The 19,654-nt window shown below is 42.0% G+C and overlaps 1 protein-coding gene across 2 annotated transcripts in view; it reads right to left on the bottom strand.

Annotated features, from left to right (window-relative positions):
- Window positions 1-18,832, bottom strand: part of KCNB1 (potassium voltage-gated channel subfamily B member 1) — a 201,917-nt gene extending 183,085 nt beyond the window's left edge. Inside the window, exons 1-2 of one of the 2 annotated variants that reach the window (XM_030533486.1) lie at window positions 18,416-18,832; window positions 16,079-16,735 (exon numbers count right to left, since the gene is read on the bottom strand). In XM_030533486.1, coding sequence (XP_030389346.1) covers window positions 16,079-16,645 — 567 coding nt within the window. In that variant the 5' untranslated portion in view covers window positions 16,646-16,735; window positions 18,416-18,832. Of the gene's footprint in view, window positions 1-16,078; window positions 16,736-17,214; window positions 17,258-18,415 lie in introns of those variants that run through there. The other variant, XM_030533487.1, reaches the window with a different exon arrangement.
- Window positions 18,833-19,654: the final 822 nt, after the last annotated feature.

Genomic DNA, 19,654 nt, shown 5'->3' with positions numbered 1-19,654 from the left:
GGGAGGTCACTTTACGCATAGGAAGAAGGGGGCAGTACCAGGTTTAGGGTGTGTGTGGGGGAAACTGTGTAGCCAATGGAAAGAAAGAAACAAGTAGGTAGATGCCGGGCTCAGTAGGAGACAATAGAGACACCAAAGGAAATGAGCAGAGATGTAGGCAGGGTGGAACTGGGTAACACCTTGATGGGAAAGAAAAGAAGATTGAATAAAACAAAGAAAGGAGATTTATTTAATTTTTCTTGGGATATAACATGAGTGGGACACTTTTTCTAACCACTCAGATACACAACTTCACAATTATACATCTAATTTGCACACAGAGTTATCCTGGTTTTTTCCACAAACTGATTTTGTAATACAGTAAAGTGTCAAGTATATTTGCATATTTCAATTACCTGATTTGCATGCTAAATCCCAGTAATTGCGTACACAAATTAGGTACTCATTTCTTTTTGCACAAAAATGCATAAGTAACTCATCCTAAATGACAGACCTAGGCTTTGTCTACACAAAAAGTAGCAGTTACACACCAAATTAGTTAAAACTGTGCAAAATCCCTGTGTGGATGCCCTTAAATTGATTTAAACCTGGATTACATCAATTTAATTTAAACCGATTCCTTATTGAATGAAGCTAAATCTATATGCAATAAATAAGGATCCACACAGGGGGGTTGCATCTTTATAACTAAATGGTTTTAAAACACCCACCATTACCTGTAGACCAGGCCTTCCAGCTCTCTAGTCTTTTCACAATTACCATGTTACAGAACCTGCTAATACAAGTTCTCCATTCAAAACCATAAAAATATTGTGGTGGATAAAAGAACAGGTAGGATTTGTTGGTATCTACTAGATAACTGAAACTTCAGAGAAAGAGACCAACTTTAAGATGGGTTATGCTTAAAGGAATCAAATTATCTTTTCAACAGAAGATTTTTTTAAACATCCGTTATTTATATTGCCCTAGTGCCTAATAGCCCTGAATCAGGACTCCATTGTGTTATGTGTTGCACAAACACAGAACAAAAAAGACGATTCCTGCCACAAAGATCTTGCAATCCAAGTAAACTGTTACATGACTTCTGCAAGAGGTGCTGTCCATGCCCACGTTATCGATAACTGTGTAACAAGCTTCCCATGCCAAAGAACAGTGTTGACTAATAGGCATTGGAACCCAATGTAGAACTCTACAAGCAGCATCTTTAAAGACAATAATTCAATAAATCAAGGGGGATGTATTCGTGCACTACCCAGAAGTCAAAAATCCCATACTCATTCTGCAGTTTAATGGGCACACAGAAATATGGAATTATATATGTCCCAGTGATCAGCTAAGATTGAACTGGAGTCAGTTGTCACTCAAGTGAGAGACCAGAGGTGTTTAACTGGCATGATAAAAGAGTCTTATATTTCACTAGTTGAATTGAATATCCTAAAGTGGCTATTGGCCAGTGCTAGGAACATTTAATGAGATCACATTTCACTTACCTCACTGTCATTGGTGAGAGTCTTAAATTCCTCCTATAAAACAACCTTCTATGTGTAAACATAGATAAGGAATACACCGTACATATCAACAAAATGAGCTCCATTCCCTCAATTGATCTGAAATGCAGCACAGTTATCATAGTAGGGAAATATCTTTGTACCTCGATGGCAAGGTGAGGATACAGGCACCCTGAATCATACAGAAGGGCCTGGAAGCACTGGTGGTTCAAAGGTAGTACAGCAATTACTGGAGCTGTTGACCTCTAGGGAGAGATCCTGCAGCCCCTGCTTTTGCCAGTCTCCCATTGAAATTAACAGGATCTCTGCTTCGACAAGGTCCCCAGTGTTAGACCCCAAATCTGTGTGAATTTTACCACAGGAGTGACTATAAATTAAGTATGGACTTCAGGATCGGGCCCTACAGGAGTAACCCACCTGATTCAAATTTAGCTTTGAAAAACAAAGTAAAAAATATAAAATCCAATTTAATTTTAGTCAGTTTTCGATCTTAAGAGTTCATCGTCAAAAGTTAACTGTCAGACATGCCATTCAGCACCCAAGGATCTGATCTCAGAATTTCAGTCCTCTCCTGCGGCATCAGTATAATCTGCCTTAATACATTGCAAAAGCAGGTTTCAGAGTAGCAGCTGTGTTAGTGGGCCATTACAGAAAGTAAGACTATTTCTCCATGCAGAGTGGGGAACAGAATCCATGCTTATTCTACCCTCCCCCCAGTTCCTCACATCTCCTTGTCAATTTGTGGAAATGGGCCATATTCATTACCACTACAAACAGTTCTTTTTCTCTCCTGCTGATAATAGCTCATCTTAACTGATCACTCTCCTTATAGTGTGTATGGTAACACCCATTGTTTCATGTTCTCTGTGTGTATATATACACACACACGCCTTCCTACCGTATTTTCTACTACATGCATCCAATGCAGTGGGCTGTAGCCCACGAAAGCTTATGCTCAAATAAATTTGTTAGTCTCTAAGCCCTCGTCCAGACTAACCCGCGGCATCGGCGGGTTAAAATCGATTGCTCGGGGATCGATATATCGCGTCTAGTCTGGATGCGATGTATCGATCCCCGAGCGCGCTTACATCGATTCTGGAACTCCATCAACCCGAACGGAGTTCCGGAATCGACACGGAGACCCGCGGACATCGATGCAGCGCCGTCCAGACGGGTGAGTACCTCGATTTTAGAAATTCGACTTCAGCTACGTTATTCCCGTAGCTGAAGTTGCGTATCTAAAATCGATTTTAATATCTAGTCTGGACGTGGCCTAAGGTGCCACAAGTACTCCTGTTCTTATTGCAAAAGCAGACAGACATGCACTTGATATAGTCTACAAAAGCAGCAATTGTGTCAGCATTCCTTTAAAAGGGTAACAAGTACCACAGACTACAGACAGGGCTCTTGGCAGTTGAATGCTGCAGCACCTGCAGAGATCAATCAGAAGTTTATGTGAGAAAGATTAGAGGTTAAAAATAGCCATATGAATGGCCTAAATTTAATTCTGTTAGCTGGCAACGTGTGTGAGGGGGGAGGTATTTGAGGACACTTGCTGACAATTTGGTATTTGGTATTTTTTGTTTCTTTAATTCTGTTGTTTTCTGATTTAAAAAATAGCATGAAAATCTAAACTATACAGGAGAAAATGTCTATTCAAGAAATAGCCCACCCCAAAATGATACTTGGTGAAGATAACAACAACGCTACACCCATCCATCCAACCCACATACATGAGCTTTGCAGTGTGCCCTAAAGGATAACAAATCTTTTGGAGCAAGGATCGTAAATTCCAGAGTTGAGCATCCTTAACAAAAAACAACAACACCCCCCTGCTGCAAGCCTCCTTCCTTTTAAATCAAGAAGCTGCTAGATTCAGTTCTGCTGCCAATTGCCACCAATGATAATATTCCCTAGTTCTAGAAAAATATATAAACACAGAGTCCATCTTGGGCTTGGGTCTGAATTTAGTCATATCCCAGCATATTGGCCCCTAGAGAGTACAGTGATAGGCTGATTAGACAGACAAATTTTAAATGAAATATAACTGCAAAATTATAGGAGAAAATATTCTGGACCAACTAGATTTTTTAGGCCAGGTTTGCTATTGTTTGTCTGAATCCTGAAGAGGATTTTTCTAGTTACTATTTCCTCTGAATTGCCATTTTTAAATGTAGACGGATAACAACAGATACCTAAATCAGCAGGCAGTTGTGAGGCTTACTTAATTAATATATTTATAGCACTTTAAGATCCTTTGATGAAAGAAACTAAGAAGTGCACAGTATAATTAGTATGTATTATTAATAAACCTCCGGCACACTGATAGGAGAAGAGAGACTTTTGTACCCCAAAAGTTCTTACTTTTGATACGAAAGACAGAATTAAGATAAAATTTAAAAAGCAAGCGAACAAAAACGTGGAGTTCTTTATTCCACAGTAATTTGCAGGCTCTTCTGATAATAGAATGTAGAACCATGTAAGGCAAATTATCATGCTAATTTTCTCTCAGGTTTTTGAGGAATACAAAGAATGGAATATGACAAGATACAAGGGGAGTTATTTTGCTCTCTGTCATTGGGGTGAGTGAATATAACTACTCTGCAAAGTTGAAAACAGCGCTTATTAAATGCACAATCATCAGTAAAGTTAAAAACCATGCAGAGTCAGAGAAAAAGTGCTCAAAGCAATGGCCGGATGCTTTGATACACACAGGCACATTAAAAAGAAAGTATGAGTCATTGCGTTTAAACCCCATGCATGCCCAGTAGGATCTAGATATTTTGAGAGGTCTGAAGATACAGAGTCGGTGGTGGATTCTCATGCAATTTTATAGAAATGCTGAGCTCTGTTTTCTGGCAAACCTACCTCTTGAGTGCTCATGGGTAGGATCCTGCATCACTGGAGAGGAAGGATGTTCCAGTGACTAGAGTCCTAGCCAGGGATTTGGGCGATTATATGGTGATGGGGGCCAAATAATAGATTGTCATTGACTTCATATGTCATTGGATCAGGACATATACTGCCATTGTTAAATGGCCGTTTTAAACCCAAATATTACCCACTTCTCTAAGTTTCCATTACTGATTTAAAAAAAATGTTAGTGAATCAGTTACTTCAGTGGAGCTATGCTGATTTACACAAACTGAGGATCTAGCCTACTGTATTTACAACAAACAAACAATCCCCAGGAACGTGGAAGATTTGTAAATTCTTGCTTCGATTTTTGCTTATTGTTATTGCTCCCTTGATCTTAAGATGATGAGAAGTCTTGGAAAAACATAATGTCAAAGAAATGAGAGAACATGTCCGGAATCCAGCTTGGCCATCACAGAAACCTAGACTCTACTGTGCTCAGGGCAGAGCCATGATGAAGTTTGGAAGTTTTGTAATCAGTCGTCAGTAAAGTCAAGCATGTATATGAGACTTCGCATGTCATGAAATTTCCAGTGGAAGTTCTGAAGCTAGTCCTATAATCTAATGTCTGTACTTCAAAAGCCTTTGTAGAAAGGCTTAGACAGGTAAATCTTTGATAAATTATTCAACTAACTCTTTTAGCAGAATTAGTTTAAAAAATGTACCCTCAAGGTTTCTTAATTATTGACACATATATTTATTTTAGTGTTGTGCCTTTGAAACGGTTTCACTAATCATCGCCAGTCAGAAAGTATTTTTGGCATTTATTCTATTTACATAACACAAATGACACTTAGAAATCCAATTTGTTAGAAGATGAGGGATGACAGAGAAAATAGTGACAGTTTGTGAATGGGAAAAAAAGAGTTAATTTACAACAAATATTAGTCACAATTAATCAACCAACCAGCTCTTACATCTCCAATGGTAATATTAATTTTCCTACACTCTCTGTATCAGTTCTGTCTGGCAAGAGGAATCAATGTCAACCTTTGTGTGACTGGATGCAACTTCACAGACTGCTGAATGAAATCAGCTGCATACAGGATGACCAGATTATCAAGCACATACACTGCAACTGTTGAGCAACCTTCTAATTCATATGAAGGATGTTTTATCAAAATAAATGCTCTTATATACAGGTGGACGTTATTCCCACTTAGAACAGACCAACTCAGTGGAAAGGTCTTTTGATAACAACTGTATCATAGATAGGCTTTATCTGTAGAATCTGAATGTCAAATAATATGGAAATATATTGATTGTATTATAAAACAAAGCTGTGCCCTTGAATTTTTTAGTGTATTGGGAGAAAGGAATGGGAGAGGGGGAGGGGAGGAAAGCAGCTTGCTACTGTTATAAAAATGTTCTTAGTTAAGTGTAATTACCTTAACTATGTAACACCTTCCTTGAACAAGTTAATGATTTCAGTGTTTGATAAGAGCTACAGGAAAAAAATCTTGTAGAAATTAATGGAACATAAGAATATTTCCACCAAATTTTTGAACTATTCTACAGGATTTAATCAATAATTGTATCCCTATCATAGAATTCCATAGGATGGTTCTGAAAATCTATCAGTATAGAAAGGATTTGGCTCTATATTAAATGTCACAGGCTTTTAGAGTAACTTCTGTACAACACTATTAAATTTCTATACAACCTTTCATTCCCTATTAAGTTCTACAAGACTTCTCCATAAGGGCTGGAATCCTTAAACTAGGTATAGCTACATAAAGACAAAGATGGGCTTAAACTGCCTCCCCAGAGTAAGGACATTGAGACGGCAGCAAACTATAATTTCATCTTTGGTACATCAGCTAATGTCTTACTACTGCAGAACACAGATTAGGTAAGATTTGGTACCTGGAACACTTGTCTATACTAACAACAAAATCACGTTGTGAGCAATGTGGTCTAGTAGTTACAACAAGGCACTGTGTGGCAGAAATTCCTGGCTTCTTGTCCTGACTCTGCCACTGATTTGCCATATGACCTTTGGAAAGCCACCTAATCTTTTGCTTCACTTTACAAATGTATACAATGAGATAATTGCATGCCACATCTGTGTTACAATGCATAAACATTCAATCTTTTCAAAGCACTTTCAGAGCTTTGCTTGATAAATATAGACATTATTATAGAAAAAAGGAACCGTTCCAGTGAAACTCAATGGAAGTTTTACCATTTGAACCCTTGGCTGATACCATGAGACATAAGAACTACCATGCTTTGACTATTTCTATACTAGCATTTACTATGGCTATGTCTACAGTACCATGGTAAGTCAACCTAAGTTACTCTACTCCAGCTATGTGAATTGTGCGTGTGTGTAAGTATTAGGGAAGAAAATTCAACGGCCCTGCATAGGAATGTCTGGCTCTTATGTAGGATTTCCCTAGGCTCCAGAGCTAAATCCCTGCCTCAAGATTCAGGATGAGTACTGCTGAGTCATGCTGGTAGATATATCCAAGTAAGCTCCAGCAGGTTTCCAAGGGGACAGAGAAAATTAAGACACAGGAGAACCTAGGGGGAAACCACAGGAACAGCCAAGCTTGGGGAAGAAGATTAGGCTGAGGTCTGTGTTGTACTGAGTTACCAATAAAGGGAAATCCCAGGGAAGGAGGGAGTTTGGACACTACCTCAGAGCTGTGTGCAGGGTAGAAAAGTTAAGAGATACCAGAAACCTAGACACTGGAAATAGAAATGACCTATTAGATCACGTAGTCTGCCTGTGCTAAAAGAGGTATGTTTCCTGTCTCCCTTTGTCAGAATACAATTTTTATCCATTAAATTTAGTGGGAGCAAGAGATACCAGCTTCTTTAGACAGGACTAATATTAACATGTTAACCATACTGATTGGCCACACTTGCCTCTTCTGCTACTGCCAGGTACCTCCATAGAGTAAATCGTATTGACTGTGTTTATTATAAGAACTAAATGATCAGCTGTGAACTTTCACTGACATAAATATTTTGCCATTAGTAATAACAAATAGCATACTCTTGTAATTGTGAAAGTAGGATTGGATTATTCTGCTTTACAAGTTAGGAGAAACCTAAAGGCAACCCTGAATCAAAAGAATGGACAATAGAAGGAGCTGATAATTAGGTGCCAAGTTTTATTCCTAAAAACCAATGGTGGAGACATTTATCCCAGCAAATAAAATGAATTAAAGTTGTTGTTTTTAATGGAAAGAACTGATTTCTACACAGTTTAAGAGTGCAATTGCACACCCCATTTAGTATGCAGCTACAAATACAAGCCTGTGCAAATCAAGTAATCACATGGTCTGCTGACCAGAACTGGCAAACACTGCATGCGATTATTTGGTTTGCACTCGTATTTACTCCAGTTGCATGCACATAACTATGAATATAACTGCACATCTAAATTCTTTGAAAAATCTAGCCCAGAATTCTTCTCATGAACAACAATCAGTAATAAACATCTGCAGTTAGCGCTGAGCAAAATTTGGAATTTCTATGCCCCAGGAAATTTTGACATCAACAGATTTTTATCCCAAATTGGGATTAAAAATTGAAAATTTTTCATGGAATGGAAATTCTGATAAATTCTGAGTTGGAAATGTCAAAAGTTTTCATGTTGCCATTTTTGATGAAAATATTTTGACATTCCCAAAATCAAAATGTTTTCATTTGTTAAAATGAAGCATTTGGGGTTAGTTTGAGTCAGTTCAATGTTAAACTGCATTTTTCCATGGCAGTGCATTGCCTTGTGGGAGCTGTAGCTCAGGAACTGGAGACCTCCATTCTCCCTTGTGGGCCATACTCCTTTGCTGGAGTGTCATATGACTCGATGCACCACACAGAACTTGGTCAGCAGGAAATCTGCATTACATCATGGGAATGCAGGGAGTTCAGCCTCCTCTAGGATGAGGGGCTCAGCCCATAGGACCGAATGTAACTCCCATAAGGCAATGCACTGATGGGTAAAACATTAACCAGCATTTCTCTATCTTATCCTATATAGAACATTTCAAATCTGTTCAACAAAACAAAACATTCTAATTCAAATCAAATTGACCCAAAACAAAATATTTAACTTTCATTTTCCTCATGGAAAATATATATTTAAAAAAATCTGCAAAATTGAGGTTCTCTCACAGAAAATGTTTATTTAACAGAAACTGCATTTTCTGCCAGAAAATAATCCTAATGGAAAATTCCTGATTGGCTCAATCTGCAGTCATTTTCACATATGCCAAAATGCAAATTATTTGTTCAAATACAGCCCTGATGGAAGGGACATAGTCCCCCCGAAATCACCAAAGTTGCACTAAGGTTGAATTTGGCTCACTGAGGGTAAGACAGGCTTGCCACAGGAGACTGTAAACTCCTCATAGCAGGAAACAGACCTTTGGTGCATGTGTGTCTTGCACAGCACTGAGTACATTACTGGCTTATAACAATAAGTACATTTAAATAAAGACCCTATTTTTAAAAACATGGCTACCTGGCTCTGGCACTAAGGTCAGGCAGGAGATTTCCAGGAAGATCAATGAATTAGAGAGGTTCCCCGCTGCTGAAGGAATGAAACCACAGTCTGAGAACTAGCTGAGTGAGTTTCTAAATGGGGCTGTTGAAAGCACAGGAGACAGAGTAAAATATAGCAAACAGTGACTTGGCAAATGAGAAGGAGGATAAGGAAGGGAGAAAGCCTAGTGCAGTGGAGAATGAAACAACATTTATGGGAGAGATTTTCAAAGGCACAAATGGGAGTTGGTGCCTAACAGCAATTCATGATTTGAAATTTTCACCCCTGAATATTTTGCATTTCTGTAACACCTGTTACCTAGAAACTTGGCATGAGCAAATAAGCTTCACAATCCCAGATGTGAACCCAGAAGTGACTTGTTCAGCAAGCAGTAGAACCAGGGAGTCCTATTTTCCATTCCCCTGCTCTAACAGCTAACCACGCTCCCTGGGAACAAGATGAGTGTTGGCTGCAAACATGTAGGATTCAGATTGCACTGACGAACACTAGTGAGGAAGCTATGGAGCAAAAGCAGAAGAGAAGTGCAGCTAGCAGCACATCTCATCTGCAGGTACAGTTACATATACACATCAGGTAGTTTCATGTACAAATAACTAATCAGATGTATTTTCATGTGCAACTGCAGTCATTTCACAACCAAATTAGACAGGCAATTGCACACTTATCCTGAGGAAAAAAAAACGTGGCTTATGTGAAAAGAGACTGAGTTAATAGCATGCATGACCAGACAGAGGGTGCTAGTGAGGCGATAGAGAATATTTTTGGTGTGCATCAGCTGAAATATTTCATTTGGATTTCAACATTTCTTTATTCCCCCCTTCATCTTAGATTTCAAACCAAAAACATGTTTTGTCACAAACAAACGTCAAAAAAAAAACAAAACATTTTGACCATTCCAAGCCTTTTTTCTAACTTTTTATTTTTGAGTTGGGAGATTCACTGACATTGTTTCATAAACACTTTTGTTTTTCAAAAATCAGCAGTTTTCAACCCAAAAAGTATAAAGGAAAAATACCCAACCAGCTCAATTCTGGGGATTGTAGTTCAGAGGAACTCTGGGAACTGTCAGCACAGTAAGGCATTCTGGGAAGGTTCCTGAGGCTGGGAAGGTGGAATATAAGCAGCAGAGAACACTGAAGGGAACAGGGCATATTGTTGGCTCTCCCCAGGAAAAGGATCTAAGTGGGGTTTAGGAAGAACCTGGGAAGAGACCTAGAGATACAACTGAAGGACTTGCAAATGTACCCGAGGAAGGAGTGATGTTTGGGGCTAGAATAACCAGCAACTGGGAGGAGACATGGAGAAGGTGGCAGCTGCTTGTGCATCTCCACCAAATTGCAGTGGAAGAAGCCCAGTGGGCAAGACTGTCAATGGCCCAAAAAGGAGGTGAATCCGTGCACCAAGGGGTGGAGGCTTTGGACTGATACTAGATTTCTGTTTACCTTGGAAGGGGAGGAGTTTACTTGGGTTTGATGAAGAGCTAAATTAACCTATATAGAGGAGGGGAACCAAAGCAGTAGCCATGTTGGACAAACGAAGAAGGTAAACTACACCTATGAGCCTACAGCTGAGCAAAATGTAGACAGCCCTGCTTTAATGGAATGAGCAAGCATATCACCTGGCAACCTGGCTAAGAGATAGGAGATAAATGATGGAAGTGGGAAGGGGAGAGTCTGATATACTGCTAGCTGCTTCGTCAAGTGGGTATTCACCCACGAAAGCTTATGCTCCAATACTTCTGTTAGTTTATCAGGTGCCACAGGACTCCTGGTTGCTTTTTAGAGATGAATGAGAAAGGATGCCGTATGGGAATTTGAAGACATTTATAACCTGTGTGTGTAAAAGCAGAATCTTACAGAAGTAGCATCTCAGATGGATTTTTTTATTTTTGTTATAATAGTCATAAGGAAAGAAGAGAATTTATGGAGGAACCTCATTAATCCCAACGTAAGGCATCTTGAGATTAACAGCATAGAGAAATGGGCAGATGAGAGGAAAAAGCTGCTGTACAAATTCTAGAGGCAGGCATAATATGATTACTGAATTGGAGCTGCATGTTTTCAAGGATAAATCTGATATTATTGCAACAGCAGAAATATGGTTGAAACAGGGAAATACATGGAAATTTAGCACACCAGAATGGAGAGATTTATACTCCTAATAAAACAAACGGAGAGGGCAGCATAGGAGAAGAATTAATATGACAATATGCAGAGCAGCTTTACAAGCAGGGGGATGTGGATGATTTTGACATGGTGCTCTAGGCCTGCAGAGCAATTAAAAAAATAAAATAAAATAAAATCAGGTCATGCAGGAAAGTCTATAAGAAGATCAGAGGTTTATATTTTTTCTAGTGGAACACTAATTGTTCTGATATTGATCATGGTATGAATTTGTGAAAACTAAAAGAAGAACTTTTTTCTGAAGAGGCAGGAAGACTGTTTCTTATAGAGTTGTTTGAAAGGTCTAGATGGTTAGAGGATTTCAGGTCGTGATCACTAGTAAAACGAGCCACGCATGCTACTTAAACTTTAGCTGGTTTGTTTTGTAATTTATTTATACAGTCAAGCTTGGACCAAATGCAGTCTCTGGTTTCCAGGGAAGTCCTAGTATCTAGACAGTTTTATGGCTTGGCAGACTGAGACCCCAAGAGAATGAATATTGGGCAGAAGTCACTGAGTGAGTGAATGGATCGGCTGAGATTTAATCCCAGGGACCTCAACATCAGGGAACTGCCAGACTCGAAGGATGCCAATATCTGACATACTCATGAGGTTCAAGTCCTGGAAAAGCAATATTCCCATCTGACTATTAGAAGGCTGCTTTTAGGGAATTGCAAGTGAAACCAATCTTTAGCCCCATTAGAAAAAGAGCTACTTAAACAAGAATCTGCAACTCAGTTTCATCCAGGTTAAATCCAAAACAGAAGCAAGGGCAACAGAGGCCAATGTGGTTAAGCAGGGATATAGTGGGTGGTCCACTGTATAAGTAGAAGGCTTTTAAAAAATATAGACAAACTGGTAAGGAGCATTGAGAGATCCATAAAAATAAACTGATGTAAGCTACAAGGATAAGCAGAGGAGCAGAAGGAAACATTGACTAAAATTACAGTGACTATTTCAGCTAACAGTAAAGGATTCGGCAAGTATAGTCACAACAGTCAGGAGAAACTGATCCATTAAAGGAACCAGTAGGAATTAGGGGCAAGAGATAAAGAAAAAATAGAAGACTTTGTTATACAGGTTTTTTACAGGAATGGAGAGTAGTCTAAGGCTCTGACCCTGCAAACACTTATGAACAGGCTTAACTTTATGCATGTGAATAGTCGCTTTGAACACAGCTGAACTAAACTGAGCTCAGTAAAACTACTCATGCATATAAAGTTAAATACCTGTGTAGTTCTTTGTAGGACCGGGGCCCAATGCTGCAATTGTATTACAGTATTGTGGGGAGGAGTGTAATGTGCATGGAAGAGTGGAAATGGATAGTATTTATAATATATATCTCTATAACATCCATCTTTATTGGGCCTGGGTGCTTGGCGGATAGGGGTGGGGTAGAACGGCCCTTCTTGAGGCAAACAACGTGTTAAGAAAAGGTAATACATATTTCTCAAGTTTTAAGGAAAATGGCATCAACAATTAATGAGACATAAACTGCTGTCTTGAGAAGTTCTCAGATACCAGCTCCGATATTTGGAGGCTCTCAGGGGACAGGATATTAGCAAATCTAACAATATTATTCCTATTTTATTTAGGCACTAATATGCTCAGCACTGTACAAGACAAATAAGACATTCCTTGCCCTGAGGAGGTTACAGCATAAAAGCCAATCAAAGATTCAACAAGATGTATGGAGAAACCCAGAGGAGATGTTAATTTAATATGTTTATTTTTAGTTCATTCATGCAGTCTCTCTCTCTCTTTTTTTTTTATATAAATTAAAGAGCCCACTTCTGCCCTGATATACCTACCTCTTCCTTTAATGGTGTTGGGACCAGAGCAAAACTGGGCCCAACATGTTTATCAGATATACTGCAGAAAGTTATTCTGGATTTGTTAGGTTACGTGTTGTAGAGAAAGTATTAGAATAGAAACAATGAGGAGAGATTTAGTTAGGGAGTCCACCTTAAAAAACTTAATCCGATTAGGACTTGTTCCTTATCATCTAACTGAGAGATGGGGCAGAGCTGACAAAGGCAAAGCATGCAGAGGGGAGGAGGAAGGTTAATGTTTTGTTGAAGTCCAGTACTGGCTTATACAAAGGCTCGGGTGCAGAAAGTACAATAGTTTCTTGAATTATTTTAAAAATTGCTTAAGCAGGAAACTGCAACCATCTTATATATGTGACATATTTAACTGGAAAGAATCTTCTACTGGGCAGCAACAAATCCAGAGACAGGAAAGAGTAAATAGCACAGATGAGAATTCTACTGACTCAGGACGAGATTAGGGGGTTGAGAGGAGAGAACTAGAAAGAGGTTGTCGAAGTATTTCAGTCTAGCCCAACTGTAAACTGGGGAGGTGTGTGGGGAAGAGGGATGAGACAGGAAATGCTGGTTTGCACCAGATGAAGGACACTTTGGTGACAACTACTGGAATAGATTACTAGGTCCCCTTTCCATAGGAAAGGTTTGAATGCCCTGGAGGAGGTACTATGCTGGCAAAAGCAGAAATAGTCTCATTTTAAGAGGCAATGTGAAGGAGGGTTAAGCTAGCAAAAGAATTACTTGGAGGTCGCCTACTTCTACTAGAAGGACTTACATGTATGCAATAGCTAGATGAGGTGAAGCAGGGAGTCCAGATTCAGAGAATTCAGTCTTAAAGTCATGATAACTGGGCACAACTGTTTGATTCTGATAATAATGGGTCAGACCCTCAAATCCTTACTCTGTCCTTTCTGTGGCCAGCTTCCCAGTGACTTCAGTCAGGCCTGTGTCAGGATTGGGCCCAATAAATACAGTAGATGGATGAGCTCTCAAGGAAGGTTATCCAAGCAAAGAGTCCACGGTGTACAAACCCAAGAGTAGCGAGTGGGAGTGAGTGGAGAAGTATCCACATGCAAGGAGGCAAAGGTTTCACTAGGCCTAGTGGCCTTTTTCTGATTAATCGAATCATTAATCATACCTCTTTCCCTTGCTACAGTTAAAATACAGATTCTAATAATTTGTCTTCAAATATTCCAGCAGTTCCCAGACAAATTACAGCACCACATCAATTATAAGCATGAAACATAAGAGGGGTAGCTTAACATGGGAAGGGCAATAATGCATTTGCAGTTCACTCTAGATTAGTCCAAAGCCTGCAGTGCTGAATGCACTTACTCTGAGAATTTTCTCAGAGATAAACCTAGAGTGTATTTCACTTATAAATCACAAAAGACACTTATTTGGCAAGAGTGACCCCCTGCTCATATACAATAAATCGTGAACTTCAACAGTCCCTAATGGATTTTGAGTCAGTGCCACAAACAGCTAAGCCCAGGGCCTGTGTTTCAGGATTCCATAGCTGTGCCAAAATATGCCTATAAATTATTAACATCTTCAGCAGTGTCATCTGTGCCGTTTGAAATAAAAAAGACATTCTGTGTCTCCGTCTGTCATTAAAAAAGCAATAACCAATTCATCAAAGCAACACACCTTTCCTTTCCCCTGCCAGAATAAATCATTATCCCACACACACTCTCCTCAAACTATCTTCCCAGAACTTTAAAGACACTTTTGTTCATATTGGCAATGCTGCAATAGAAACAAACAAAACAAAACATAATCCACATGCTACAGGGACAAAGATCCAATTTGCATGTAGAAATGTAAATCAAACAGATAACACTGAGAAAAATAGCTCTCCTTTCATTTTGGTATGCAGTAGCATTGCAGGAGCACTGGTCCCAGAAATGTCAAGTTTTCAATCCTTTAATATTCAGTCTCTTGTACTTTCCAGTTCTTAATACTGCATTTCCATCTCTTTTAACCTTTATTTTTATCTCCACAGTTACAGAATAGTCATGTTTGTTTGCAGATGCTTCATCACTAATGAAAATGTGCAGCTGCCAGGACATTCTCTAATACGGAGCAGCTAATTAGCTGTCAACTATGACACAAATTTCTCACAACTATGATGTTCTTTTAAAATTATATTAAAATAGAACTGCTGGATCCAAGTGTAACAACTTCAAACCAAGCAACACATCAATCAATCATTAACAGCCAAGGAATTTCAACAGCATTGTATAGAGGGTGAAAATTAAAATCTGCTAGAAGCAGGTAAAAAACAGATTTAAAACATTGCCCTCAGTAAAACCAAGGACTAAAAGTGCCTGGTACTTCCTTGGGGCATTTGCATTTTACCCTGAAAAGTTAAGATAAGCCTTGAAAGGCAGCATGTATTAGTACAGCCATCGTTGCTTAACACTAGCTTGTTAGAAATTATTCTGAATAACCCTATACTCAGTGATACATACTACTAGATTTTTACTAGTTCAATTCAAGCTAGTAAAACTCATAGGAAACTCTGTATAGATCATTACAGTTTTGGACCAAGATTGGACATTTACTGTGACAGTGCATCAAAACAAGACATAGGACAAGCAGTGAATAAACCTTAACTGCTCCTCAGAGACCTTGCCAAACCTACAGTAAAGCAGCCCATGCTTTAGAGAAACTAATGAAGTTACACTTCTCACTGTAATTGTGCAGCTGGTCCAACTGGCCTCTGGGGACTGGATGGCTTCTGATGTTTATTTTTCTTTCCTCAACTCACTCCTCTACCCACAGATGATAATAATTAATAGAAAATCTTGCCCTGTTTTGCATGAGCAGGGTAGAACTGTGTGGGAGGCCCTCCCACTCTCCCAGACTGCCCCCCCCCAAAAAACCCCAACACCTTATCCAGAAAAGCAGAAGAGCCAAAGATTCCATGAAGTCCACTAGGGACTTGGCTATTGTTAATGAATGTTACATGGAAGATGCTCAAACCTTGGTGTGAAAGGCACCAGTACAAATCTTTAAAGGCACATACATCTAAGCTGTGTCCCCTCGGTTTGCTTATGACAGTTGACTGTCAGGAACCCGTTTCAGCCCCCCACGGGCAATACTTGTGGATGACAAACAGTGAGCAGGGATCTGAGAAGTTACCTTGGCAGCTACTGAAGAGTTGGGTTTCTCTAGAAGATCCCATAGTTTTTTCCTCTTGTCGGCGCAGCAGGTGTTATCAAATTCCTCCCCTTCCCTTTCCCTCAGCGTCTCGGCTTCTCTCTTCAGCTCCTCGTTCATCTGCTCTTTCTTCTGGTGGTACCTGGCCTGGCAGCAGGACTCCAGGTAGATCTCGTCGATCCCCCAGTAGTCCAGTTCTTGGCTGAAGGACAAGGCGCACATCTCCTCCATCATGTGCAGCTTGCCCGTGCGGTAGAAGTTCAAGATGGACGTGAATGCCCCCGGGTGCCGGTCAAAGAAATACTCGTTCTCCTCCAGGTTATAGTCGTCACATATCTCCATGAGGGACTCGTGCGTGTTGCAGTCTCTCAGTTTGCCCAGCCTGGTCCGGGGCAGCCTGTCCAGGGTTCGCCAGAGAACTTCATGCGCCAGCCCCCCCACGTTGAGCTTGACCCTCCGGGAGCAGGCCTTGCTCCGAACGATCTCCATGGGGTCGGGAGGCAAAGAGGTAGACGACCGAGAGCCATGCTTGTTCATGCCCGCGGGCATCGCTGCCTCGGGAAGGCTCCGCGGGGCCGGGCGCTCACGCTTCCGAGCCGGCGGGCTTCACCTGTTCTCCTTCCCCTCCATGCCGAAGAGCTGCAAGAGAGAAGCCAAAGCCGCACGGGTCATTCCCCCTGCCCGCCGGCTCCGGGCGTCAATCGGAGCGGCCAAGAGCTCCAGGGGCCGCGGCTGTGGGCAAGCACTGGCCGCTGTTCGGCCTCGTGGTGCTGAAACCGGCCCGCTCAGGGGAGGCCGGGGGAAAGCCGCCGTGCATCCGGGGAAGGCGGTCCCAGGGGCAGGGAGCACCAGGAGCTGGGGCCCGCCCCGGGGCGAGACTCGCGGGGTAACACGCGCCTTTCCCAGGGCTCCAGCCAGCCTGGCAGAGGGGCTCCAGGCGAAGGGAAGGCGCTGAACGCGGCTCTGCCTTGGTTTGTGCAGGGCTGCGAGGAATGAGAAACACAGATCGGGGCAATCCCCCCACCCCCCACCCAGCTCCCATGGGCTTTAGCCAGACTTGCGGAAGCCAGGACCATTATTCTAGGCTCTAGGAGAGTTCTGGCCACACAGACACTAACCCATGGGGGGGGGACACACAGTTCTACCGCACTGTGCACCCAGCACGCACTCCTGGGTGACATGGCCCCGGGACAGCCACGCTGGAAGCGAGGGATATTTACTTAGCTCTAAAATCATGCCAGGATCTATGTTTTTTCTTTGCTTTCCGATTGCTTCTCCCCCGCCCGCTAGATCCCCCAGTTTTCTTTTGTTAAACCCAGGTTAAGGAACTGTGAACTTAAAAAAAAATATCCACAACCTTGTGTGGCGCTCAGCCCAATCCTCCCGGACTGTTCGCAGAAACCTGCAAGCCTCCAGTCCGGTCCTGTACTCCTCATCTGTTACCTGGTTATAAATTTAACCCAAAGGCGTCAGGGATATAGGCTGCAGCTAAGGATTTACGTGATGACACGTAATTACGCATCCTGCCTGAAATGCACAGTCCTCGGCATGAAGAAAGTCTGGGGACGGGAGCAGCTACCGTACGTCGGAGCATGCATTGTATAGCGGGTGCTGAGAGCTCTTCCAAACGAGGGGAGCGGCTCTGGAGGAGACAGGGCTTCTTGCCACAAAGGGGGGGCGCTCTCCTCCCACGCCCCCCAAGATGTAGGGAGTAGATTATGCACGTAGGGTCAAGGGGAACACTGTTCCCAGCTACGGGCTGCCTGCGTGGCTCGTCCTCTTGCTCAGCTGCAGATGCTGTTTATAACTCTCCGCCTGTGAATCTCCCGGAGGAGATTGGATGGGGGAAAGGAGGTGGGAGAGAGATGGATTGATTGCCAGTCACTTTGAACAACGCATTTCACATTTGGGAGACTCTTCCCCCATTCCCTCCCTTCCATCCAACATAAATCAACGGAGGGTCAGTAAACAATAATAAACCCAGCACACGCTTATTACGAAAGCAGCTGCCTTGCAGCGTCCCCTGGCACTGTTGCTTACACAAGATAGCATTAAAATAAACCCAGTACAGATGGGAAGCAGTTCACACTGTCCTCCATGCCCAGCCTTCCAGCCCTATAAGGATTTCAAGGGTTCAGGGGCGCGCTCTTTCGCCTCTCATAGCCAGTGCAGGGATCCCGGCAATCAATCAAAGACCGACTGTGTCTTTAAACAGCAGCCGGGTCTGCTCCTTGACCGTGACCCTGGCTCGAGCCATAAACTCCGGCAAACGCTCCTAAACCTGCTTCCCCCTTTTCCCAGGTGAGCTGGGCTACCTACCTTCTTCGCCAAGGATCAAAGCTGGGCAGTCGGCGGACAACAGGGAACCCAAGGGGTGGCTACATCCTGCATCAGCCAGAAAGCGATCAGCAAGCTGAGGCCGCTTGCACTGGCTCCTTGGAAGCCTTGGGCAGAGAGATCACAGTAATATTCCAGTATGTCCAAGAACCCCAGTGCTGGGAGGGCTGGGGAAGGGAAGCAAAGCAAATGGGTCCACAGACGCCGGAAAGCTGCAGATTATTCCCAGGATCCTTTTGCAAGCAGCTTCCCAAGGCCTGCACTTGGATGAGGCTCTCTCCCTCCGCCCCCGTCTACATTCCAAGATGGAGCCACATTTTCTCGTTTTGAAGATACAAAGGAAAGCGCCTCTCTTTCCTTGTGCTGTCTCTTAATGGAGATCAACAAGTCTGGTCTGAACCTCCAGCTTTTCCCTGCAATTCTGGCCCAGCGGTGTTTAGAGTGAATGGGAAGGTGGAGGTTGATGAGGAGCGCAGCGCCACCATGAGCTGGGATGCAGCATTGCAGGGGAAGTTAACACTTGCCTGGCCTGGCTGCACCAGGCTGGGAATGATTTACAAGGAAGGAGGAGCCTGGAAAAACTTTTATTACCGGAGTTTAGGAAGAGTGTGGGTAAGAGAGAGATTCCTGAGCATTTCTCCTTAAGAGAAGCTGCATCTCAGGTCTTTTATTCACATACATGCCCAATCACACACACAATCCCTCTGTTCCCAGACAAAATGATACCACAAAAAGCCAACAAGGATTTGTGTCAGAATAGTAACTGTTAGGAGCTGAAAGCAAAGTTATATTGATAAACGTATCATGGCCCTTCCTGTTGCCCTGGCTTGTTGAGCTAGAACCTACTGGGAGTTGAGCTGTTAGATATGCACCTGGTGGGGTTTTCTCCTTGTCTGTCATCTAACCTTTTGCAACTGTGTAAGGTGGTGTTACTCTGACTTCAGCAGGAGTTTGGTCTGAGTGAAGACTACTGATTTCCTCCATGGGCTCTATATCCCAGCCTTTATTCTACTAGATCTTAATTGTTGCATGCGTAAATTGATACTGAAACATGGAAGGGAGGGAGGAAGCAGATCTCGGATGTTGGTCTGGTTTATGAACTCCACTAAATAAAGCAAGGAGGAAAATTTCTTGGCCGGGGGTAATAGTGAAGAAACAGTTCTGAAGCATGTGGCACTACCAAGCAGCCCTACAACCTATTCTCTGTATCCTTCCCCTTCG

The sequence above is a fragment of the Gopherus evgoodei genome, chromosome 14 (genome assembly GCF_007399415.2).
Source record: "Gopherus evgoodei ecotype Sinaloan lineage chromosome 14, rGopEvg1_v1.p, whole genome shotgun sequence".
Taxonomy (NCBI): Eukaryota; Metazoa; Chordata; order Testudines; family Testudinidae; genus Gopherus; species Gopherus evgoodei.
This window is presented reverse-complemented; position numbering and strand designations above follow the sequence as displayed.